The sequence below is a fragment of the Alternaria rosae genome (assembly GCF_020736505.1).
Source record: "Alternaria rosae strain MPI-PUGE-AT-0040 chromosome Unknown BKA58scaffold_1, whole genome shotgun sequence".
Classification (NCBI taxonomy): domain Eukaryota; kingdom Fungi; phylum Ascomycota; class Dothideomycetes; order Pleosporales; family Pleosporaceae; genus Alternaria; species Alternaria rosae.
The window spans coordinates 477722-501347 of record NW_025763570.1 but is presented as its reverse complement, the minus strand read 5'-3'; the positions used below and the strand labels follow the sequence as shown (position 1 = coordinate 501347).

Sequence of the window (23626 nt, the reverse complement as noted above, 5' to 3'; positions counted from 1 at the left end):
ACAGCAGCAGAGTTTCGCCTTGGCGATCGTTCGAAACGTTGGGAAGCAGACGCGGCAGACACCCTGCGTTCCGCGCGCCTTGTCAGATCAGGAGACGACTCCACTAGTCCAAGCGCGGCGAGCTTATGGCGATCTCAAAAGCGTTCGAATGTGGCTGACAGGGAGGCAAGAGGAGGAAGGCGAAGCAGGATGCTCATTACAGGAGACAAGACGTAAGTCTCTGAGACACGCAGACATGCAACGCCTTTGAGGCTTCTGCAGCTCACCGGGCTGGCCAAGGGTCAGGGGCTTGTGAAGGGTCGTTGCGCAGGAAATGCGGAGACGGCCATCCCAACTTTGGCTAGCCGTGTATGCTTCAGGCGAACTCCTGCAAATTGCTGCGCTGTTGGGGGGTAGCGAAGCTCGCCGGACAGGGCCCGGTTCATCCAACCGTGAGTCTTCGTCAAACCTTTTGTAACCACCTCTCGACGACACAGCTTCATCGACTTTCATCAGGATTCATTCTTCTTCTTTAGCCCAATTCCTGATCGACAATGCGTTGGGCTGCATGGCTGGGGTTTCGTCAACGAACCCCTCATTTCTTCTGTCTGGACTCGGTTGGGCCCGTCGGAAGACATCCATCCCTTCTCTTCTAGGGCTTCATGCTTGCTGCACGCCATTCTGTTTCGCTTCAAGCGCCATCAGTCACGCTGCATCCCCGTCAGGCTATCGCATCCCGGAACAGCTTTAAGCAGCACTGCGGACACTTTCAGCCCTAGAGTGTAACAGGTCACGCGGTCTCGACGACATCCATGGCCTCAGTACTAAGCTCTTTAGCTGCTTGACGCACCCGCGGCATGCCCCGCTCAGCGCGTTGATCTTTGTGGGCACGTCTGGGCCTCTCCTATTCGATGCCGGCCTTGATATACGTATTGCAACCGATGGCTACACGACGAGCGTTCCTGGAGCTAGGGACCAACATATGCCGCGAAGACTCCTGAGTGGTTCGCGACGTGTTCGCCATCTGCAGACGACAGGGTATTACAGTGTGTCTTTGGCTGGTGTCGAGCACACGAGGCACAACATGCTGTTGGACAGTCTCCTCTTTCGGCTTTGCATATTGGCTGCGAGGCATCCTGACAACCCCGCATTTTGCGCACAGCATTGGCGTTATTGAGGACAACCGACCTCCGCGGTACCTCCAGTCAAGGATGCGCCCGCACGGCTGTTCGCCGCCGGATGCTCTCATCCAAACGGCCGCTCGTTCTTCGGAAGTGGACTCTTAGGTTCCTCTTTGTCATTGCAAGCTGTTTGCCAGAATTGCATGCTGCTTTGAGGGAAGTATGGTATCGCAACGGATTCGGCTGCTGGACTAGAAGGAACCTTGCCACAACCGACGTTGGTGAACCTCTTTTGGAATACCGATCAAGTGCTCGGTCCGATGTGAAGGCCATCCGGTTGACACCAAACGGCATCACCGGTACCTTGCCCCGAAGTTCTGATCCGCTTTCCGATCAAGGTCGCATGCCCCTCGGCTTCCAACGTTCCGCATGGTTGTATAGGGATGCCTGGTGCATGCTCGTATTGGACCCCTCTGGTGGTATTCGCAAAGTACGTACAGATGGACCATTCTCCGCGTTGTTGATGTCCCAGCCTACCACAGGAAGCCACACCAGCCTCGAGGGTGGCGTTTGTATTGTGACGACTCGAAGCCTCGCAGGGTTATCGTTCGCAGTCGCGCGGGGTACGGGCGAGGATGCGCCAACGAGTATCCTCGTCCTTGTGCTTGCCAATGTTCCGTGGAGGTGGCCGTGGTCTACGTTTGACTATCGTGTCCGCTTCCGAGAGCTAATTCCACTCTATAGGATAAACTCTGTTCGTTTTGAGGCCGATAACCCTATCCCACTTCTGTACTCCCTGGTCAGCGTTTCATGTCCAAGAGCATTATTTCGAAGGCGGTGTCTGCGTCGATGTGGTGCTTCGCCGTCGGGTATAGGACGTGTTGCAACCATGATTGCGGAGTGTAGAGGGGCTTCCACTCAGCTTCTGTGTTGTCCAGCCAGCCTTTTGTGTTCAAAAGTAGCATCTTGGAGGTAGTTTATACGTTGACATGCTGTCCCGCCGTCCTCGATAAGACTTGTTGTTGCAACAGCCGCGGCGTCGCGTAGGTTGGTGTCCCTTCAGGCACCGCAATGTTATCGGCCCTGTAGCCGGCCTTGGTACGAGGGCGTCGACGATGTGAAGCGCTATGGTCTCTTTCGCGTTCGTTGAAGACTTCTCCGCGGGGAGGCAAAGAGGAGGCGTAGTGTCTTCCGCTTGCCGTCCGGTTCGTGTGGTGGAGAGATTGGAAGCGGTCTCGTTGGGTACGTTGCCGTTCCTGTACTGGTGGCAGAGCTCTTAGTAGTGTGAGAGTTCATCAAGGAGCTAAGTATGGGCCGTCTGGGTGGCGGGAGTCCTGTGGTGGCAAGTTGAGGGAGCGATTTGCCGATGTCAAAACCACATCGCGGAAGCCTTCAGGCGGAGGCACAGGGAGTCGACGCCGCCCATGTCTAAAGAGAAGAACTACAGCCTCCTGATGGCTTCACAGTGGTTGCATCATGGGTCGGTGGGCTCAAGGGCGTGGGGTGATTCGAGAGGTTTTGGTCGAGGCTCGAGCAACATCACGGACAACACCAGCGCTTGCCCGAGGAAGGACCAAGGCCAACATCACAACATCACAACACCATCATAAGGGGTACAGGGGAAGGCATCTTAGGATCAAGAGCTTCTACATCGTCTCCGCCTTTACCTTTCATGCAGGAGTAGGAAGGTGGTGCTAGAGCTATGTCTGTTGGATGAGGCTAGAACTTGGACAACCAGAAAGGTAAAGCCGAATAACATTGTGGTCACCAAAAGGGTGCAGCGACCAGCATTGACCTTTACAGAAGCAAACAGACTGCTGTGGAAGTGCTGAAGAAGGTCAATGCCTCCTGGCTGTCCTCCCAAACTGCTGCCTTCCCTTTGGATTCTCTTCCGGAGCTGCTGGACTGCCTGCTCCGCCTGCTCCGCCTGCACCGACCTCCTGCCTCCGCTTTGACCCCTTCGGCGGCCCACAAACCGCTTTTTGGCTGAAAATTTCAGCTCCAACTCCTCCGTCTCTCCCCAGCCAACACTACCACCACCGTCACCGCGGCAGCCTTGCCAGAAGAAGCTCTTGAAGCCGCAGAACGACGCAGCCTCGGCCTCCGAAGCTTCTATAACTATATCCCACCTCCCCCAATGACTTCCAGGTCGGTACGAGCGGCCTCGAGCACTCCTGGAGGCCACATTCGAGCCTCGGGTCAAATATGGTACAACGATAACGCACTCGGATGGCTACGTAGATAATGTGATACTCGAATTCATCGCTTACCCAAACCCTACCGAGAGCCACCTCAAGCGGCGGTGCTGCGTTATCTCGGTCAATAGTCCGCACCTAGCTCATAGAATTACGACAAGTCCTTTTCGCACAACCGACATAAAGCCGTCTTCTCAAAGCCTTTTCATTGGTATGGGAAGGGGTCAGTTAGTACACGAATGTCGAAGATCGATTAGTCTATGTTACCCTCCTGCTCTCGGGCAGCGATGGGTAGCTGGACAGCCAATCTGAAAAAGTCGCCTAGACTGAGACTCTTGTCTTTGCAATACAGATACGGGTTGGACATTATGATGTAGATAACGATACATGTATGCTTTATTGAGGCATGTAACTGGACTTTGTACTTGACATGTAGACAATGCGTGATGGATTGATGTTACTAATCCACCCCACATTGAGCAAAGTCTGCGAGCCAGGATGTCGCGTTGTCGATAAAACGCTCGCATGCTCGACGGCACAAAGAAGGTTTCCGAGAAACGTCAATATCGCGAAAAGGCCGAGTGCCCATCGAAACACGTCCGTTACGTTTCACGATATCAGGCAAGACTATAAAGCGCATAAGCTGCAACAGCATTTCCCCTGCAAGGGCATTTCAATCCAAAAAGATGACGTCTAAGTCATAAGCCATGACTGGTTCGCCGTCCATGCTCGTGCGAGGACGATTTGCAAACATGGTCCATCCGCGTCACACGAGAGTTCGCACGGAGCGCAACGATGGCGATCACGTCGTCGATCCGGGGAGCGAGTATCCGCAGATCCAAACCTCCTCCACGTGCAAAACCAACATCAAACCTCATGTCGTCAAGACAAACTTTGCGTGTCGGCGACGTTCCAGAAGCCACAGCGCATGTCATAGCATGAGCTGTTACGTAGAAGACTGCAGTAGCTCCCTCGGAGAAAAGAATTAGAGTGACGGTGCGGTCATGCGAGGGAAGCGCCTAGGGGCGTCAGCAGTGGCTGATAGCGCTGATGGACATCCCTGTGCCGACTTGCATCATCGCTGTTGTTGCGCAGCAACCAGGAGAACAGCCGCGTAACAACGTAGAATCATATATAGTATTCGAGCGATACTTCGGCGCTCGACCGTCTTTATCGCAAACAAACACCACCCAGCAATTCCATTTCATCGTCCGTCGAAGATCCGCACGTCGTGATCGGCGCTACCAACAAGGCAAGTACCGATGGTTCCGGAGTGGAGTGGGAAGCGACGATTGGACCCTCATACGTCACTGCTGGTCGCCCAGGGTCCTATGACGCTGCCACATAGACCCGCTTCCTCCCGCCGACTGCTATAATTCTCCAGCCCCAGCCCAGCCCTTCTGCAGCAGATCGCTTCATCCACAACAGCCACCCGATTCATTTCATCTCCACCGCAATCCTAACGCCTTGCCAGAAACGACGAACTTGAGTTCGTTTGCATCAATACAACAACCCAACCACCACATTTCTCATATACACATTAGCAATATGGTGTCAAGAGCTGTTTCCATGGGCCTTCGCGCCTGGCAGGTATGTTTATGGCATTTACTCAGCGTAGAACCTCACTGACATGCCGAAGTTGATCTGCGCCGTTCTCGTCACCGCATTCATGGGCAACAACATTGCCCGCGCGTGGAACGGAACCCACTCCATCATCAACTACTCGCTGTTCGTCGGTGTATGGTGGTTGTTCACATTGCTATACTTCCTGCCCACATCCTTCATCGAGAAGTTCAGCATTCCCATCGTGGACATTGCCATGGATGGGCTGAGCGTCCTCTTCGGTTTCTGCGCCGCCGTCGCGCTTCCCGCATACATTGGCGCACACAGCTGCTCCAACGCCGTAAGTTTTCTTGAACCTTTGCTCTGATCGTATTGTCTAATATTGTTCAGGGATACACCCGCTCCAACAAGGTCCTCAACAGCTCCGCAAACACGGAGCAGAACTGCCGTCAAGCTCAGGCGACCACTGCTTTCCTCTGGTTCGGATGGGCCGCATTCGTCGCCACCCTTGCTCTCAACATCATGAACGGACGCGGCAGCGGCGCCAACCTGCGCGGCGGTATCCGCCGTGGCGGTCCCTCCATGAGCCAGGTTTAGAATACCTACAAGTCTTACTCCGACGCTTCTTGGAATACTCGATCGGATGTCAGCGACGTCTGAGCCTGTTTGCACCAAGTCGTGTAGCGCAACCTGGAGCATGTATGATATGAAGGTGGACAATACATCGTGCTTGATGCCGATGCTGGTTGGGATGGTCGGAAAGATTTTTCTAGGATACCAGTACACGTGTACGACCGTTATGCGGCGTTTGCATTGATCTTTAGCGTTGTAATAATAGTATAGTTAATGATGTGGAATTACGATACTGAATCTACACACAAGAGCGCACATTGATGCTTCGATGGATGAGTTTGTTCATTATGACGTCATCTTCATGGGTTGGCCCGCGACATCCACAAGCCTCCAACATTCCCCGTCGCTTAGCAGACATTATCTACCATTTATCATGACGCTTGTTCTTGAAGCCGTCGTATCCGTTTGCTATCTCGCTTTGGGAAAGAAGTAGTCAGCCCAGAATCAATTTGGTGTCAGACTTCACGGCAGTCTTCTTCTCCTCAATTGAACTTGCAAACAAATCAATATCCCACTTCTATCTCTACAACCCGCTTCCGCTTCATCTTGTGACTAAAAAGTGCCTTCTTACAAACCCAAAGCTGTATCCCTATCCAACATGGCACCGTCAAGATTCTCCCGTAGTGTTCAATCAGAGACGCGCTGCAAGCCTTCCAAGCACTTTGCACGCCCTCTTTCTTCTCTCTTCCTCCATATTTCCGACTAAGCTACGGGATCTGTAGATATACCTACAGATAACGAGATAATCCTTTCGCAGTCTCCCTCGCGGGCACTTCTCCACGTATCTGTCCAGTCTTTGTTCGTTGCAAGTCTGAATTGTCGTTTCGATGTACATCTAGCACTGCTCCTTCTCGTCTCCATCCCTCCGTCTGAACGACCCGTTATTCTTCCACGCCTGGCTCTTCGCCCACACAACAGCCTTCGTAGGCGTGGATTCCCCTTCCAACCGCACTCGCTCAAATGTAGGCGAAGTCTGCATCGTCAATTTCCCCCTTCGAGTCAGACTAGGCGTAGTATCAACATCTGGCGGTACCGTATCGTCCTCATCTGCGGGAACGTGGACGAGGTACTGGTGCAAGGAGAAGACGAGGTAAGCGGTAGTGCAGAGGAAGATGGTAGCGCGGATCAAGTGCGATAAGCCAAGGAGTCTAGGTAGGAGTGTGGCGAGGGTCAGGATTGATGCGGCCCGTAGAAGGTACATCCCGTGTGTCTGGAGGGTGTAGGAGATGGAGTTGGAGATGTAGATGTTGTCGACATCCATGTCGACTCCCTGTGGAAGTGTGGTTGGGGGCTTGTTTTCCTTGGAGTCCCGTCAGGTAAGCTGAGAAGGTGAAATAGCTGCTATGCTTTCTTGGGGTCTGACTGGCTGTTATCAGCGTGTAGACACTAGTAGTGTAGCAGATGTATAGTTAGGAAAACGGGTCTAGTGCGATATGCTTGGAGAAAGAGAAGAGTCTGTGCATTCACTGATGAGATGCAGTAGCATCTGTGTAGTGCCAGGGGTAGGTAGAAGCTGCTGGAACGTGTGAGGAAAATGCAGTGCTCTGGTTCGAGATGTCTAGAGGCGTATATCTCGTTGATGTCTCAGACTCTTAAGGCATCTAGCTCCCCAAGGACGCGAGGAGGATATCCGTGTAATGCCACATCACTTGATTCGTACTGGTAAGTAGACCGAAGGCTGTTTTACATCTTCAAGCATTAAACACACAACATATACAATCACAAAGTTGATGGGTCGAGCAATGCCGAAATATACTCTTGGTAAATACACACTCAGTAAAGTATATCGAAAGAAACGACGATAAACGCCCCGTGAACCATTAGTTCAATTCCACCGCCTTAGGAAGAGAGAGACCTCTTGCCTCATACCTATAACGCCGAATAACCGGGTATAAAACACCCACCCACATGCGCCCAACGGCAAGACAAGTAATCTACTCGCTATCATCGTCATCATCGAAGCTAGGCTCAGAAGCCTCATCCGACTCGGCCTCATCGTCGCTAACCACGTACTTCGCCGGCTTAGCAGCAGCCCTCCGACCAGGACGAGCAGCAGGAGCACGCTTGGCTGGTTTGGGAGTCGGCTCATCCTCATCCTCATCAGACAGAATGTCGTTAGCAATGGCGTCCGCATCCTCCATCTCCTCATCCTCATCAGAGTCGATAGTGATCTGCTTTTTCGCCTTGGCCGCAGGCTTTGCAGCTTCCGCGTCTTTGCCGTGCTTCTTCGGGTAAGCCTTCGCGGCAGGGCTCTGGGCAGCGGGCTTCTTTGCAACGGCCTTGGGCTTGGGTGCGGGTTTAGCGGCTGCGGCTTTGGGCTTTGCGGCGGGTTTGGTAAGTCTGCTAGCGACGGGCTTCTTGACGCCGAGATCGAAGTCGTCCTCGTCGGAGCTCATGATCGTGTCGTGGATGTTGCGAGGGGGAGGGCGTTGTGGCGAAGACTGAGGCATCAGTCCTTCGTAGTTTGTGGTGTCGCCGTCGATCTCGATGGGCTCCATGGGGCTGTTCTTCTTTACGGGTGCTGCTGGGCGTGCAGTGGTAGTGGCTTTGAACATGGGTACTCCATTCGTACCAGATCCGATGGTCTTGACCATGCTGCTAACATCGCCGAGGAGGTCGTCGTCATCATCATCGTCGGAGTCGCTGCCCATGGTATATTTGGGGGCCTGCTTCTTTGCGCTGCGAGCAGTGCGCGAAGCAGTGGTCTTGGAAGGCTCTTTTGCAGCTTCTTGAGCGACTGCAGCGAATACGTCCGAGTCTTCATCGTCCGAAAGCGGATCCTTCTTGATGGCCTTTGCAGCGGTAGGGCGACTCCGTTTAGCTGGTGCTGGTGCAGAGTCTGCGGAAGCTGATCTACCATCCTCTCCGCCTTCCGTCTGCGGCGTCTCCTCCTTCTTCTTGACTAGATGGGTGAGCAAAGTGCCTTGCTTCTGTGGTGCAGTTGAGCCAAACGCGCTGCTGGTCTTGAGAGCTTCCGCCGCACTAGGCTTCTTGACTGGTTCTTGCTGGAGATAGCTAAGCAACCCCTCCTTCTTTGGCTTTGCCTTTTTCTTAACCGGGCCAAAGTCAGATCCGGAGTCATCTGAGTCGCTGCCGTCTGCCTTTCTCTTCTTCTTTCCCTTGCCCTTGCCTGCACCGATACCAAGCTTTGCGGAAGGTCGGCGAGTGATGGCAGCGATCTTCTTCTTGCGCTTGACCTCTTCGTCCAGCTGGACATTCCATTCGTCCATGAAGGCCTCCAGATCGACAGTCCAGATGTCCTTTGGTGATAGCTTGATGAGAGTGTCGATCTCATGTTGCTTCTCGCCGATCTGCTTCAAAAGTTTCTCGACACGCTCTTGGGTCAAAGACCAGATAGCCATCTAGAAAATATTAGTTTTGGTATTGGGGAAAGGTTTAGTGGCACTTACACCAAGCAGATAGTCGTAGTCGTTCGCGGACACTTCCGTCTCAGTCTCTTCTGAGTCATCTTCCTGGACATCCTCGACCTCACCAGCAGCCTTGGCATCCTCGACCTTGGGGAATGGAGTGAAGCCAAGCTTCTTGAGCTCTTGAACAAGCACGGCCTTCTTCTTCTTGGAGACGGTGAGCTTGCCGTCAATGATCATCTGGATAAACCTGGCCTGGTTCGTCATCTTCAGGTGCTCCTTCTCCATGACCTGAAGCTGATGCTGCTTTCGCTTCTCGTAGTATCGCAGACGGACGTGGTAGAACTCCTCGATAATGTCAAGAACGCTCGCGTACTTGTGAATGCGTCCATGTGCGTCGAAAGCGACCAAGTTGCTAGTCGACTGAGGCTTGAAGAGCTTGAACATCTCTTCCAGGCCCTTGGCAAGAGCTGTTGCCATGTACTTGTCTTCCATCTTGATGATGAAGTGGACGCGGTCTGGCGTGTTGTAGTCGATGTAGTCCTTGATGTATGAAGGGCCCTTCTCAGCCTTGATGATCTCCTCAAGCTTTTCTTTGAAGTCTTGTGTCCAGTAACGAACTGGCAGCTCAGTGATCTCAACCTCGTTGTCGCCAGTTTGTCGGACAACTCCAGTGAACTGGTATCGATCAGGACCGAGCACTGTCGTGGTACCATTGAAGCCCTTGTACCATGGGATCATTGGAAGCATGTCTTCCTTGGTAGCGCCTGGCTGCATGCGACGCTTGATGTTGTCGATAATATCCATCGGGTTGAAGTTGGGGATTTCAGAGCTCCAACCAGTACCGATACCGCTCGAACCGTTGATGAGAATCGTGGGTAAGATTGGAACAAACATCTCAGGCTCGATCTTGTGGCCATCTGACTCACCGTACTTCAACAGTGCGTCATCGTGGCCATGGAAGATTCGTCGTGCAAATGGCGACAGGCGTGTGTAAATGTACCTGGCGCTGGCAGCATCGGCACCACCCTTGAGACGAGAACCGAAGTTACCACTGGGTTCGAGGTAGTTGATGTTGTTGGTGCCGACGAAATTCTGTGCGAGGTTGACAATGGTTCCCTGCATAGACGCTTCACCGTGAGCGTAGTCGGTGGACCCAGAAACGGAACCAGCGAGCTCAACGACCTTGACATCCTTTTTGATGTTTCGCCTGAAACAGGTGTACAGAACCTTGCGCTGACCGGGCTTCAGACCATCAATAACCGAGGGAATCGATCGGACGTTGTCAGCCATGGAGAAGAGGATCAACTCCTTGTTCACGAAGTCGTCGTACGAGATGTCGGGTGTGGTAAGGTCGAGATGCTGACCGGGCACAAAGTCACGCAGCCAGTCCTTACGAGCGTCGGCCTTCTTTTTCGAGAAAGCGAGCTCGATGAGCTTCTCTTCTTCATCACGCATGACCTGGAAGCGCTTCATGTGGGTGTCGAGATCCTTGAAGTAGATTTGGGCATCGGGAATGTCGCTGGTACCCAATCCCTTGTAGTACTTGTGATCCCATCCCTTCTCGTGCTGGTGCTGCTCTTTCCACTCCTCGTACTCAGGCATGGAAAAGAAGCTCTTCATACCGCGCGGGTTCTTGGGGTCGCCCTTCCAGACCTTGACAATGGGCGTGATGAACTCCAAGAGGAAGCCGGGGATCTTCAACAAGCTTGGGAACTGGCACTGGAGGAAGTTGATGAGGAGTCCCTTAATATGGCTACCGTCGTGATCCTGATCCGTCATGATCATGAGATGACCGTAACGCAAGCTCTTCATGTCGGCGACCGTATATTCCTTTTTGTGTTGAAGTCCCATAAACTTCTTGATGTTTTGGATTTCGGCATTCTTCATGATCTGGTCGACAGTTGCGTCTCGGACGTTGAGGAGCTTACCACGAAGCGGGAAGACACCAAACAGATCCTGGTTGACTACGGCACGACCAGCCAAAGCAAGTACACTGGCTGATTCACCCTCAGTGAGAATGAGCGTGCAGAGATGACCGTCCTTGGTTCCTGCCTTGTTGGCATCTGTGAGCTTTGCGTTGCTGATACGGTTGCGCTTGTTGCCGTCGGTCTTCTTCATCATCTGGTCGGCCTTTTGCTGCGCAAAGTGCATAATGTTCTGGATGACCTCAGTCTTGGCGATGGCGTTCAGGAACTTGTCGCTAAGGACTGGCTTGCTTCCGAACTGGCTGACCTTGGTCGTGAGCTGCTCCTTCGTCTGTGATGTGAAGGCCGGGTTCACGATGGAACAGTTGACGAACAGGAAAAGATGGTTCTTGATCTGCGCAGGCTTCAACTTGACAGCGGCCTTGTTCTTCTTGTTCACAATCGCCATGAGCTTCTCGACGATCTGGTCGGCGATGTGGTTAACGTGCGTACCGCCAGACGTGGTCGCAATCGAGTTGACGAAGGAGACCTGGTTGAAGGAACCATCAGAGACGGCGAAACCAACGTCCCAGCGGTCAAGCTTGTCTGTGATGATGACGTCCTTCTCCTTGTCGTCCTCACTCTTGCCCTGATCGCGCGAAATCGACTTGGTATACATCTCCATGTACTTCGCGAATGACGAGATCTTGATGCGGTCGCCGTTCAGGTAGACCTTGATGCCCCGTAGCGTACCAGCCATATCGTAGGTCCTGCGCTTGATGATGGCCTCGAAATCGTCGTCGATTCCAGCCATTCCGAAGCGAGCATAGTCGGCCTTCCAGCTGACCTTGGTGTAGTCGTCCCCCTTGATGTCGGTAATCTTGGCCTTGCCCATCTTGCTCATATTCTCAGTCCAGGTCTGCTTGTACTTCTTCTTTTGTTTCGAATCGACCGTCTCGACTGTGAATTCGGTACTGAAGACGTTACAAAGCTTGGCTCCGTAACCGTTGCGACCACCCGTGACTTTTTGCTGGTTGTCGTCGTAGTTGGAGGAAGTGAGAAGGTGACCAAAGATCATCTCTGGTACATATATGCCGTGTTCCTAGTCGGGTCAGTAGTGTATCTGATTGGAGTCTGAAAGCGACTAACTTTGTGAATCTCGATTGGGATTCCCTTGCCGTCGTTCTTAATGGAGATTTCGCCAGACTCGCGGTCAACCGTGACCCTGATCTCGCTCATGTTCTTGTCGTTCTGCTTGTTATCGGCCGCGTTGACGAGGATCTCGTCGAAGATCTTGTAGAGACCGGGGACGTAGGAGACGTCGCGGAACTCCATCGACTCGCTCTCCGAATTGTACACCCACATCTTGTCCGTTTGGCGCTCTACGGAACCGATATATGTGTCTGGGCGCTTCATGATGTGCTCCAAATGCGTCAACTGTATATGGGTTAGCCAGTGCTTCACCACTCAGACCTCGCGCACTCACCATCTGGTACTTGCTGCTGGCGCCGCCCTTCTTGGGCGCCGAGACTGGCACATCGTCGGCATCTCCCCCAAAGCTCTCGTTCGCGATGTCTGCAAGAGGTTTGCCGCTGGACTTCTTCGGGGCCGCTGCCTTCTTGGCTTTCGGTGGTGTGTCCGCGAGGAGTGACTCGTCTTCGTTGACCGGGTCCTCGTCCATGTCGATGTCCGAGTTCTCATCGTCTGAGACGGCCTTGGCCTTCTTCTTGGGGGCTGCCTTTGCCTTGGGCTTTGCAGCCGCGCCGGCGGGCCGTCCTCGAGGTTTCGCAGGACCTGCTGCTTTCTTCGTGGCTGCTGCCTTGGGCTTTGCGGCAGCCTTGGTGGCCTTTGCTGGCTTCGCAGGCGGCGCGAAGTCAGAGCTGGCGCCCTCGTCGAACACGGAGTCGTCCATTAGGGAGTCGTCCGCCATTGCTGTGATCGTGTCCCGCAGGACGAAAGGCGAAATTAAAAGACGATAAACGCTCTATCTCGTATAGAATAGGCGACAAGAGCGACAAGAAGCAGCGAGTGTAGACGAAAGGAAGGCGTGGTGGTGAGAAAGCAAAAAGTGGAGGCGTGTTTTGTTAGAGGAGGGTCTGTGTTTACGCGTTGGCGTTGCCAAAGCGAGACGCTGCAGGGGACGCACGCTAGCTGGCACGCTAGTGCGGGGCTTTCTACCGCCTCATTGGGCGAGGACCGCTGACAGTGAGTGCGTCAAACGTCTCAAACTGCGGGGAGTGGTGGCTGATGAAGGGAACAGTGAAGTGATGGGAGACGAAGAATAGGTGGGGTTGCACAATGTAGTGCTCTCTGGCAATCGATTGTCGCCAAAGGTAAGCACAGCGACTGGTGAGAGGCAAGACTGCAGTTCGCCCAGGTGAGTCCATGACACCGACTCTACGGTATCTTTCATCCTCTTGAAGGCCATCAAACCTTGTCTTGAGGATATGTGTTGAGCGGCTTTGGTGGCGGGATCATGATGTACGGGCTGAATGGCAGTAACATGACACTTCTTTTCTTTACTCATCTACAGTAGTTTGCCCCTTCATCTGTTTGCTTCAGTATAAAGCAGCAAGAACTTGTACAAATCAGAGCGACACATGATCATATGTAACAACAGAAAACGCGTGAGTCCTCACTCGCGTTCCCCTCGGCGGTACACACAAGGTTATTTGCCATGGATTTTCTCTGTTGTGATGGAGAGATGTAAGCGGGTGCGCACGTACACACACGACAACTTGAAAGATGGTGGTAGTGAGTGGTTTGCGTGGTGGGTGCAGGTATACGTGGAGTAGACATGATGGAATTGTGTTTTGGTTCTACTCGTACATCCACGTCTCGTCGCTTTGCCCATCCTCCGTTGTCTGCGCTCTAGCGAACAAGCATCTTACTATGCTCCCGTTGTCAAACACAGGTACAATGTCTTTCTCTACAACCTTCATTGCCCACATGATTATCCTTGCGCCGAGGTTTTCTGTGCGCCCTTTGATGAAAACAGGTGCTGTGCTATCGGCGGGTTGGTTGACAAACGTTAGACCAAGGTCGTCTAGTATATCCGTCGGTGCGGTGTTTGTATCTGCCGAAGGGAGATGCACAAAGTCGCCGAGGTTCTCGTCGACGAAGGTGTATGTATCAACGTCTTCAATGCCGTCTTCTAGTGTAGGGAGGGTGTGTTTGGAGCACAAGTCACGCATCAAAGTAAAGATCTTAATGTCGTTTGTGTCTTGTGTGGTCAACATCAACGATAACAGGACGGTCAATAATACCGTCCACTCCAGACCTTCGTTTTGTTGACCTTGAATACCATGTTTATTGAGAGCGCTTGAGAAGATCTTCGCTGGTTCTGGAAGGTCGGTGCCGAAGGCTGCCAGCACATCCGGTAGACTGTGCAAGGCGCGAATCGGAAGTTCAGCGTTGGGTGTGCGCAACTTGGTGAGCGTATCCTTGAGCTCTTGCCGCACTGAATGGATGATTCTAGCCTGGCTGTCGCGATAAATCTTCGCATACTTTTGCTTGTCGTTCTGGGGGTTCTGCTCTACGTGCAGTGGAAGGGTGCTACATCTTTGCTCCAGCGCTTGGTGCAGGAGTACTAATACTTGCAGCGTAATTCTCGGGCCTGGCCTCGCGACGTCGATAGTGCTTACATCCACTTCAGAAGTTATGATCGTCTGGATGAAGAAGAAGTGAACAATGTAAGGAGGAACACCACGGAAGAAGGGTATGTGGTTATCGTAGCGACCGAATGGATGGTCCTTGGCGCGTAGGAAGTGCTGCTCCTTGTTCGGATCTGTGGCCAGAAAATCTTTTGACATGCCGAAAGGCACATTCTCGGGATTCAGCAGACCCAGCTGCTGTGCATACTGCTGTAATTGCGGCTGGAACGCTAGCTTTAAAGCAAACTGCTCAATGGGGTTGTCTTCTAGACAGAAACCATAGCCGAGGAGTAGCTCATCGTTCTGCTTGGGTGCGTAGTTATTGAAGAGCTCTTGGCCGGGCTGAAACGACTCGCCTTCAAGGCATTTGAGAGCAAAGGATTGGTGAGGCTGGAAGTCCCATTCTACCTTGGCCGACACAGAGTGATTCAGGATATCGACGACCGGAAAGAGGATAGGTATGGTCTCCCTTTCCGGTAATATGTGGGTCGAGATGAAGGCTCGCGAGGTGAAGATGGTGGCTGCCCATAGTAACGAATCGCTGAGGGTCGTTAGCAGGCTGCACCAGAAAGCTGATGTATCGGTGTATCGTGAGCCATATATGTGGAGATCTGTGTTGTTGGCACACAAAAGCACAACTCGCTTGCAGTGTCTCAGTTGTGGCAGAGGTAGTGCTGACTTTATAGTGCACGCTAGACACAATGTAGATTGCGCTGAATCGCACTCGCTAAAAGACTTACAGGTCGATCTCGTCAGCAAGAGGTATTCCAAGCTCTTTCATGACAGCCACGGCATTTTCCCATTGGTGTTGCAACTCAGCCTTTCTTTCCTTGGTCGCAGGCGCTAGGCTGGTACCGGTCAAAAAGGCGATGTCGCTCTCGTCAAACCACAGAGGCGTAGTCATACCTTCAGGCCCTGGCAGGCATGAGATGTAGGCGTGCCATGGCGACTGCTCGCCCCTCTTGCGCTGTTCAATCAACAGCAGGTACGTCAGAATGTGGTCCGGTATTTTCCTCCGACACCGTTGAAGAGGGCTCTCAACGTGCAACACCTCTTTCTCCTCTGGGTCTAAGTTGAGAGAAGACAGCGTCAGCTTCAATGGACATGAAGCCACCACAGTGGAGCTCAATGGTCTCGCAGCGCGCATGTGAAAGCCATGTGAGTTGCTGTAGACGATCTGGACGTCTGGACTGAGCTGACCCCCATTCTGCGTGAACCAATCGACAAGGCTCTCGGCTGATGGATGGGAACCGAAGCCCTGGCCTGATGTTTCGTCCGTTAACATTTGCACTTGTTGCCAAAGATCGCGACCCTCGCTGACACTACTTTGCTACTGTTGCGGCCGTGAGAATCGGGCGTTTCTTGACAAATGGGCGAACAGAAACGCCTTTCGTACGCAAAGCTTTCCTGTTTCGATGTGCTAGGTCTCTCGGAAGTTCGGTTGAGCCGACTGCGCGACGGTAATGTGCCCTCCAGCTGACGAGTCGGTCTCGGTGAAAATTTGGCAGCACGGGATGCGGAGCACTACGGAACCGACGATCAGAAGCGAGCGGGCTTGCAGAAAGATCGTGAGTTGTAGCGGGTCGTGCAGCAAGAGGTGCAGCACGGCGTAATGGTGTGCTGCTTTGTCGGTGAGGTAACGGCTAATTCGAAACCCTCCTCGCGACGTTCATGGTACAGTTGCGTAAGCCTCAGGCGGCCGCGGGGTGCCTTGTTCCATTGTTGTAGCGAACATCACAACAGCAACGCCCGAGTTTGACAAGCTTTGCGTCAGCTGCGGTCTACTTCTGCCATGATGCTTCAGTGCGAATTTCATGGCCGATGTCTCCTGGGTGGCTTGGCTGACAGCGTTACTCGCTTGAAACATCGCAAGGCTAGCCAATCGAAGCTCCCCTCGGTCTATACGAATACGCCGTGCATTGACTGCCCAGAGTCCCTTATGAAGGTTCCATGGTCGCCGTGCCGCATGATCAATCTTAAGATGGTGAGATAATCAGGTATTCGGACCCCTGCGGAACGTGTCTTCTGCTCTCGCTCGAAGGTCCGCACCGAACCGAAGTGAGACCTCGCTGTCAGCGGTCTCTTTGCTGGCGATGACCACACCGTAAGCAGCCCCCCAGCTTCTGTCCGCCGAAGCCGAGTAATCACTCCCCGATGAAGCAAAAAGAGGGGCTCGTAGCGAGTGTGCATGATATGCACGATGGGCCAATCGTTCTAGCCCCTTGCCGGATGCGGCTTTGCTGGCGTCCCTGCGCCAACGGGACGGACGACGGTTGACTTTACCGGCGATGGAGCCTGTGTGCCTTGTGCGTCGACGATGCGGATGGTGAGTAGAGCCCTGCCCGGCCGATGAATGACCTGACGGGGGGCCCATCAGGGAGGCTTCTTTTTTGTTTCCATTTCGTTTTCTGCAATTGCATCTGCGCCGCGTTCTGAGACATCCAGCTGTCCAAGCTCAAATTATAGGGAACGATTGATTGGCCAACCCACTCCCTGCATAAGGTCAGCTCTGCTAGCTGTGGCTTGTAAGTCAGCCCCAGTTGTTCGTCGCCTGGTGGATGTGCCTATTACGCTTGAGGGGCACGACCTCCAAACTTCAGCGCACAGCCCTTGGGGCCCGCCTTCATAAGAACGATGGCGTCCCATGCGCTGATTGCGCCCGTGTTTTCGTTGCGTTTTCCTTGTTTGCTGACGGACATCTCAGCATGTCACACCTGGATTGAGTGCTGGAGCAATGCTGCTGGACATGTTGACCGCCGACGCCGCCAAACACGGCCATGAGAGCTCACCACCGCGTGCAGCCTCGCCGACGACCAATGGCTCTTTCCTGCAGATGCCGCTTTCCCTTCTCGGCTCCGTCTTGCGCGGCCAGACTCCTTCACCGTCGCAGGCGACCCTACCTTCTACCCACACCGACCCTACAACCGATGCCCCTGACACTCCTACGCCCGCCTCGCATAGAGATGCGATGAAGAAGCCGCATGACGAAGCCATCATCACCCTCGCTCCCTCAAGGCCTGCCTCCTCCGGCAGCGATGCTACCAGCGACAAGCCCAAGAAGCGGACCCCTCGTTCCAAGACATCCTACATCATTGCCCGACCGGTAAACACTCGCTCCAAGCTACATAGCCGACAAAGAGTTGCCCTGCAGCTACACCAAGTCATTGCGTCACAGCGACCAAAGCCAGCCTATGAAGTCGTCCCTTTCTCGGCAATCCCCCAGCGAGCCTCGAGACGTCTTTCGAGGAGCTTCAACACCAGGGAAAGGCTGGGACCACACGATCTCCTTATTGCCCAAGCAGAAGCATACAACAGTCAGGACGACGAGAATAAGTCGGAAGAGGAGCGCTGGGGATCGCGCGATATAGTTGGCGTCATCAGCTCACGGAAGTGCGACAGGGGGGTTACTGAGACGACAGAGATTTGCATGAACGACGGGACGAGTCGCTGGGCAGTCACCGTCATGTCTAACGGAGGCTACGAATTCAATAGCACTGACGAGCATGGCCTAACGCTGAAGGCTCGTTGGGTGTTGAAGCCGAACCATTCGCGACGTGTATCCAGCATGTCAACGACCGCACCACTCTCCCCATCGCTCCCTCAAGTTCCAGACGAGAAGAAGTTTACCTTCAGCACCTTGAGCGTCAACTCCAGACGCCATCCCATCATTGCAACAATGACCCGCAGTCGCATAGATGTCATGGATACGTACGCAATGCCATCTGCTGCCTCGCCGTCAACGCCTAGCATTACTTCCTACACCCAGTCACCTACAACCGACACCTCTAGCATCGATGTCAACACCTTCATGGACACATTGACGGACAAGCTCCCCACCGAGACAGGCGATGCACTCCGGCAATTCATCTTGGCTTCTGGTGTCTGGGTTGCGTCGAGAGAATTCGCGACTGAGAGCCCCTCCTTGTCTTCGCCTCCAACCTTGACGCCCTCTGCAACCTTCCGTCCAGCCACCAACCGCACATTCTCCATGTCCATGTTGGAATGCCCACGCTCGCCATCCCCAGCTTCGACTCTCGACGAGAAGCGCCGCTCGTTTCCTCGGATGTTCAAACCTAGCATGGAAAGACTACCCCGTCGCACGACGAGCTTCACGGATACTCCTCCTTCGCCTGCGTCAACCAAAACGGCGGCAAATGCCTCTCCCGTACCTGTTGTCAAGACCCGTGCGCGACGTGCGAATTCCACCGGCACTGCTCTTCATAGCATGACAGGCAGCATGAGGAAGAAGTACGGCCTCACATTCGAAGACCAGACACTCGTCGAGACCCCCGAAGAGCGCTCCATGAAACGCAGCGTAGAGCTCCTTCGCATCAAGGAGCTCTCCCTCCCCTCACCCATAGAACGTTCCTCGGCTGAGTCAACCCGCCCACTCCCTGCTACTATCCCCTCTCCTGTCGTCATTTCCCCATCAACCGAAGGCCCAACCTCGCCCGCACCCCTACTCGCTTCCCCCCTCTTATCACCTGCCATGCCAGAAACCGAACGCTCCCGCAAGACGCAGTCAGCATATGCGCCCATCACAACAACCGGCATGTGGGACTCCGGCGTCACCGAGGGACCTGGTCTCAAAAAACGTCCCACGAGCATGTTTGTCATGAACGAGAAGAAGCGCAAGCAAGAGAAGAAAGGTGGGCGTAGTAAGAGCAAGGAAACTAAGACTAAAGCTACTATTGAGGATGGGAATGAGGGTCTTGGGCTTAAGAGGAAGGGCGATTGGTACATGTACAAGATCAAGCTTCGCCTCAAGAATTGCTTTAAGAAGGAGAAAGCTTGATCTCTGTCCATTTTCTTCCAATGTAGCATTGGCATTGGGTATAAGCATCGCTGGGCGTTTTCTTGGTTACACACACTCAAGGCTGGACCTGTTGCTGGTCTGCAGTCACCACTCATTGCATTGTTTCCCCTTCTCTTCTTGTACATACATACATACACACCTTGTTTCCTACGCTAGAGAGGATTTCTCCTCATCGCAAGTCGCTGTTCTTGTCTATACCCAATTCCTATTCGCACCCGCAATCTTGGGCAGCGTAGCGTAGCTCAATTGATGATACTTCTTGTTCTTGCTCCGAAAATTACGTCCGATGCTCCGTCACTACTGCATGGCGATCTTCACATGCTGGGCTAGTTTTACTATGCCGAAGCTAGAGACCATGCTACAGCATTTGCCGTGGGCTAATGCAGATGCTGCATGTTGCGATTCTCTGCTCCGGTATCCTTGGCATCCTCGAGGCCCGATGCTATCGGCCGAAGTGTCGGACGATTTGGAGAGCTCGGATGATGCGGAGGATGGTTGCATGACTCGTGGGTCGAGGTGGAACAAGGTCTTGAGCGGATCTTGCAGATTGATTTCCTTGCTGCATGCTATTCACCACAATGCATGTTGGTGTCGCCTTCTGTGGATACTTGCACTCGGGGTAAGACGCACCGTGTCGGGGAGTTGAGAAGGAGGTTATCATGATGGAATAGCTCTTAAAGGAAGATGCGCGGCATTTTTCCCGGGTGCTTTTACTTGGTATCTCACTGGAGGTTGCAAGCAAACTGTTTTCATGGAGGCGAGCCTTCACCGAAGAGGTCCCAAGAAGGTGATTTAACCTGAATTCGCGACTACGAGCTATGTCTCTCTACCAAACCACCGGAGAATTAGGATGACAACTCCTCAAAAACTGCAACCACTGTATTCTCGCCTCGACCTGAAACTGCCTCTCCACCACATCCCTAAACTCAATAACATCCCCCCTCACAGCGGCATCTAACCTATTCCTTACAAGATACAGTGCCAAATCGAACAGCACCAACAACTCGACATACGTCGCATACGGAGCGTTAAGTCAGCATTCCAAATGCCCTCGTATTCCATCCGCGTCTTCGAAAATTATCCCCAGTTTCTCAAGATAAGTGTGCGGACTCGCCGGAAACGTTACACTCGCAGGTGGGTCCAAGTACTTCAAGATGCAATCACAGCTTGCGATAACTTCAGTCGCCGTAGCAGGATGATGAGCCACATTAACCAGACTCTCCTCACAAAACGGACAACTCCAAACCTCGTGCTTGCAAAAATTGCTTACAATACACTCCGAGCCGAAAATATGCCCGCAAGGGATTTCAACAGGCCGATGCGGTTTCTCGGAGCCGATATTCTGCTTTCGAAGCGCAGTACTGCAGAGCGAGCATGATCCAAGGTTCTGTTTCCATGGGTTGAGCATTAACGGAACAACAGCATCCAGCGGACGATCTTGCGCTGGGAAGATTTTGATGCAACCGACTTGTTCGCGATCTAACGTCAACGGACCGCGTAGCGACATCTTTCCCACTTCGCGCATCGTGCCAATGAAAACCTGCGCATCCACATCGAAAATCTGGAGGAATTCTTTTTGCTAAGTAGGTAGTAGTTCGTGCCATCCCAACGCCCATTCTCTCATTCCTTCGGGTAGCGATGGGAGTTGGTGAGGTCCATAAACCACTCCCAACCGTTTTTTAGACTCTGAGATAGACTGAGGCTTGAGTCTTCGAGGATGCGTTGGAGTTGGGCGAGGAAGAGGATCTTAGGCCAGTGCGGCTGGGTCTCGATTTCTGCTTGATCTTCACATACCCTTTTCACGCCTGGAAAGTAACACTCTTGAGCTAAACACACCAGATCGCCTACGTTAGATGCGCCGTTGTAGTCTAGACCGCATTCTATGTGGCTGATGAGCTCTTCGATAGTATCGAAATATGTGGGAAGGGGATGGAGGCGGAGAGTGGAAACGGAGGTATCCGTAGGAAAATCCGCGTACCGCAGGTGGAATTTTAGGATGGGGATCACGGAGGTGATTTGACGTTCCAGGCGGATTATCCGCTTTAGCGGGGGCAGTGGAGAGAGGTTCGATGGCGGCGTGGGCTAATGTGTTGTTTGGTTGTGTGTCGGTGCCGTGGTGGGGAAGGAGAATCCGTTACTGCGTTGGACATGTCGGACTGGGTTTGCGCATGTCCTCGTAGCGTTGGTGGGATTAGGTGGTGGGGTTGGGAAAGCATGATGGTGTTTTAGTTTTGGGGTTCGAGAGGCGTTGCGTAGACTGCAGAGTGGGGTTTTTGGTAGAGTAGAAGACGTTTAGTTATGCGAGCTGGATAATTCCCTTCAACTAGATGTTTTCCATTCCATGTCTGCAGGTTCACAAAGACCACTTGTACAGCACACGGACAAGCCTCTCCTGCACATTACTTTCTGACCTCTGCGTGTTCGACCTCCGCTGCGTCCTTAATGTCTAGTCCGGCCATGTCTTCCTGATCCTTAGCCACGTCTCTAATCATCATGTTCTGTTTCTTGTTCTCGCTCTTCTTGTACAAATACTGCATGACCAAGAACGAACTCCAGCATCCAACGATGAAGCAGATATTCACCGCGTAGCCCTTTGTCCATTTTGGGCCCTCGACGATAGGGAATACTGTGATGGGGTAGAAGGAGAAGACAGCCCAGCCAGCCGTCAACATAGCGCCGACAGTGACAGCGCGTGCTTCTGCGTCGTCACGTAGAGCCATGTTGATGAACGGCATGAGGATGGGCGTCACAGCAGCTGATACACCGAGCAGGTAGTAGCAGGCGAAGTGGTAGCCCTTAGGGATGTTCCAGACCAGGAGAGAAATGTTGGCGACGATGTAGATAGTTTGGACGATCGAGAAGATGGACCAGAGTGGGTAGACCATGCAGAGGGAGGTGGCGAGGAGCGCGGCGAAGACGGACACACCTTGGGCACCTGTGGGGATAGTGTTGATTTGGGGTACGGTGTAGGCGCCGGGATATTTGGCAGCAAGGTCTTTGAGCCAGATTGCCATCTGTCCATGGGGATAAGACGAGGACAAGAAGCTAGTACTTAGTTAGCGTATGTAGTTGTGTTTTGTAGGGAAATGCTTACAATGTGTAGCACAGCACGCCCATGTAAAACTCCCAACGCATGAACGTGCGCTTTGCGACCGTCCAACTAAGCTCTTTGCTTGGTGCAACACCGGCGTTAGCCATGCGTGAGCGAGCCAGCGCGTGCTCTTTTGGCGTGAGCCACCAAGGCTTCGCGCTACTCGGCAGACCCGGGAAGATGAGAAAGCCTGCGAGAGCAATAGGAAGAGAGATTACTCCGTCTATGATGAAGAGCCATCTCCAACCCGACATACCACCGACACTAGATGAGGTTAGCGGTAGCAGGATGCTTGCCGGAAAGATCGCTTACCCGTTGAGGTTGTTGTAAGCCGCAGCCTGTAGGTAACCACCAAACATTACGGCAATGTTGTTGGAGACATACCAGACTCCCGTCCGTTTGAAGACCTCTTCAGGTCTATACCAAGAGCCAAGTACATATGTAGTACCAGATGCTACCGGTGTCTCTAGCAGACCGAGCAGGAATCTAGTACCGTAGATGTCGTTTCGGTTGCGCATCTGACTCTGGCAGAAGGTCACAATGGACCAAAGCACTTCCATGGTCGGCAGATAGTATTTGGCAATCTTCGGTCGCGATAGCAAGAGTAGAGACGGGACTTGGAACACGAGATATCCCACATTGTAGAAGGTGTCGAATAGCGAATACTCGTTGCCGTAGAGACTAAGCTCTTCTTTCATGCCTGACACATAGGCGTTCTTGATGTTCGAGGAGTCGAGCCACTTGAGGAAGACTAGTCTTGTTAGCATACAAAGACCCAAAGTCCTCGCACAATAACTTACACATGAAGGAACAGAAGGTCAGCAGACAAGCGTCCATCTTCCTGAGCAACTTCCTTTCCTCCTCGGGATAGTGCTTAGGATACCATTCCCAGAGATACATCCATGCCTTCCATGGCGACCTCTTAGGAGCTTCAGCAGGCGCGATAACGTTGGTATCGAACTCGCCGGTCCTGTTGGCGACACCAGCAGTTTCGTCGTTGGGCTGCGTGCTAGCCATGTTGAGTTGCCTCTCGTCAGATCAAAGTGTCGACGGCACGACCTCGGAAAAGTACAACAAAGCTGGGGTCTTCGTGCTTAAAGCCCTAACGTTCGTCGGAACCCGAAGAACAGGTGAATATGTAGCTCCCGCATAGCTCAATCTCAAAGCTAGTAAGCGACTGGACGGCTCCTCTACGGGCGTCGGGACATTTCTGTATGCGGATGGTCGAGTGCGGGGGCGGGCTTCTTCTGGGGAGATTTCCACAAACGGGCGCTGAAAGAGGTATTAATCCGTTGTCCGG

At 53.1% G+C, this 23626-nt stretch overlaps 8 protein-coding genes across 8 annotated transcripts; 2 read left to right on the top strand and 6 right to left on the bottom strand.

Annotated features, from left to right (window-relative positions):
- Nucleotides 1–2052: 2052 nt before the first annotated feature.
- BKA58DRAFT_395874 (uncharacterized protein) lies at nt 2053–3662 on the bottom strand (the record flags this gene model as incomplete). Its single annotated transcript, XM_046171326.1, has 4 exons — nt 2053–2356; nt 2768–3333; nt 3371–3405; nt 3563–3662. 4 exons carry the CDS (start codon nt 3660–3662, stop codon nt 2053–2055), a joined length of 1005 nt encoding a protein of 334 aa, XP_046030342.1.
- A 582-nt stretch (nt 3663–4244) lies between these two features.
- Nucleotides 4245–5766, top strand: BKA58DRAFT_371588 (membrane-associating domain-containing protein). The gene is made up of 5 exons (XM_046169045.1): nt 4245–4312; nt 4368–4547; nt 4770–4885; nt 4935–5198; nt 5249–5766. The coding sequence occupies exons 1-5, from the start codon at nt 4300–4302 to the stop codon at nt 5453–5455; spliced, it is 780 nt and encodes a 259-aa protein (XP_046030341.1). The 5' UTR covers nt 4245–4299; the 3' UTR covers nt 5456–5766.
- Nucleotides 5767–6326: 560 nt separating this feature from the next.
- Nucleotides 6327–6752, bottom strand: BKA58DRAFT_433243 (uncharacterized protein; the record flags this gene model as incomplete). The annotated part of the gene is made up of 1 exon (XM_046173169.1): nt 6327–6752. The coding sequence occupies one exon, from the start codon at nt 6750–6752 to the stop codon at nt 6327–6329; it is 426 nt and encodes a 141-aa protein (XP_046030340.1).
- A 372-nt stretch (nt 6753–7124) lies between these two features.
- On the bottom strand, nt 7125–12843 carry BKA58DRAFT_425364 (DNA topoisomerase). The gene is made up of 4 exons (XM_046172923.1): nt 12253–12843; nt 11916–12203; nt 8902–11868; nt 7125–8853 (listed from the first exon to the last, which is right to left on the bottom strand). The coding sequence occupies exons 1-4, from the start codon at nt 12694–12696 to the stop codon at nt 7426–7428; spliced, it is 5127 nt and encodes a 1708-aa protein (XP_046030339.1). The 5' UTR covers nt 12697–12843; the 3' UTR covers nt 7125–7425.
- Nucleotides 12844–13539: 696 nt separating this feature from the next.
- BKA58DRAFT_2513 (uncharacterized protein) lies at nt 13540–16058 on the bottom strand. Its single transcript, XM_046166743.1, has 2 exons — nt 15160–16058; nt 13540–14960 (listed from the first exon to the last, which is right to left on the bottom strand). Exons 1-2 carry the CDS (start codon nt 15702–15704, stop codon nt 13586–13588), a joined length of 1920 nt encoding a protein of 639 aa, XP_046030338.1. The 5' UTR covers nt 15705–16058; the 3' UTR covers nt 13540–13585.
- Nucleotides 16059–16732: 674 nt separating this feature from the next.
- BKA58DRAFT_2533 (uncharacterized protein) lies at nt 16733–19368 on the top strand. The gene is made up of 3 exons (XM_046166750.1): nt 16733–16745; nt 16865–16944; nt 17124–19368. Exon 3 carries the CDS (start codon nt 17154–17156, stop codon nt 19212–19214), a length of 2061 nt encoding a protein of 686 aa, XP_046030337.1. The 5' UTR covers nt 16733–16745; nt 16865–16944; nt 17124–17153; the 3' UTR covers nt 19215–19368.
- A 714-nt stretch (nt 19369–20082) lies between these two features.
- On the bottom strand, nt 20083–21018 carry BKA58DRAFT_2461 (uncharacterized protein). Its single transcript, XM_046166730.1, has one exon. The coding sequence runs from the start codon at nt 20758–20760 to the stop codon at nt 20269–20271; it is 492 nt and encodes a 163-aa protein (XP_046030336.1). The 5' UTR covers nt 20761–21018; the 3' UTR covers nt 20083–20268.
- A 524-nt stretch (nt 21019–21542) lies between these two features.
- Nucleotides 21543–23516, bottom strand: BKA58DRAFT_2459 (major facilitator superfamily domain-containing protein). Its single transcript, XM_046166728.1, has 4 exons — nt 23127–23516; nt 22639–23077; nt 22330–22590; nt 21543–22280 (listed from the first exon to the last, which is right to left on the bottom strand). Exons 1-4 carry the CDS (start codon nt 23341–23343, stop codon nt 21635–21637), a joined length of 1563 nt encoding a protein of 520 aa, XP_046030335.1. The 5' UTR covers nt 23344–23516; the 3' UTR covers nt 21543–21634.
- Nucleotides 23517–23626: the final 110 nt, after the last annotated feature.

Excerpts from the sequence above, each read along its gene's own strand:
- BKA58DRAFT_2513 (XM_046166743.1), bottom strand. The coding sequence starts at position 15,704 with ATGTTAACGGACGAAACATCAGGCCAGGGCTTCGGTTCCCATCCATCA. Across the intron at positions 14,961-15,159 it reads CTTGCTGACGAGATCGACCT|CGATTCGTTACTATGGGCAG; the intron begins GTAAGTCTTTTA and ends AACGACCCTCAG.
- BKA58DRAFT_2459 (XM_046166728.1), bottom strand. The coding sequence starts at position 23,343 with ATGGCTAGCACGCAGCCCAACGACGAAACTGCTGGTGTCGCCAACAGG. Across the intron at positions 23,078-23,126 it reads GACCTTCTGTTCCTTCATGT|TCTTCCTCAAGTGGCTCGAC; the intron begins GTAAGTTATTGT and ends TAACAAGACTAG. Across the intron at positions 22,281-22,329 it reads GGCGTGCTGTGCTACACATT|CTTCTTGTCCTCGTCTTATC; the intron begins GTAAGCATTTCC and ends ACTAAGTACTAG.
- BKA58DRAFT_371588 (XM_046169045.1), top strand. Across the intron at positions 4,548-4,769 it reads TGATCGGCGCTACCAACAAG|AAACGACGAACTTGAGTTCG; the intron begins GCAAGTACCGAT and ends ACGCCTTGCCAG. Across the intron at positions 4,886-4,934 it reads TGGGCCTTCGCGCCTGGCAG|TTGATCTGCGCCGTTCTCGT; the intron begins GTATGTTTATGG and ends GACATGCCGAAG.
- BKA58DRAFT_2533 (XM_046166750.1), top strand. The coding sequence starts at position 17,154 with ATGCTGCTGGACATGTTGACCGCCGACGCCGCCAAACACGGCCATGAG.
- BKA58DRAFT_425364 (XM_046172923.1), bottom strand. The coding sequence starts at position 12,696 with ATGGCGGACGACTCCCTAATGGACGACTCCGTGTTCGACGAGGGCGCC. Across the intron at positions 12,204-12,252 it reads CCAGCAGCAAGTACCAGATG|TTGACGCATTTGGAGCACAT; the intron begins GTGAGTGCGCGA and ends ACCCATATACAG. Across the intron at positions 8,854-8,901 it reads ACTACGACTATCTGCTTGGT|ATGGCTATCTGGTCTTTGAC; the intron begins GTAAGTGCCACT and ends AATATTTTCTAG.
- BKA58DRAFT_2461 (XM_046166730.1), bottom strand. The coding sequence starts at position 20,760 with ATGCGCGAAGTGGGAAAGATGTCGCTACGCGGTCCGTTGACGTTAGAT.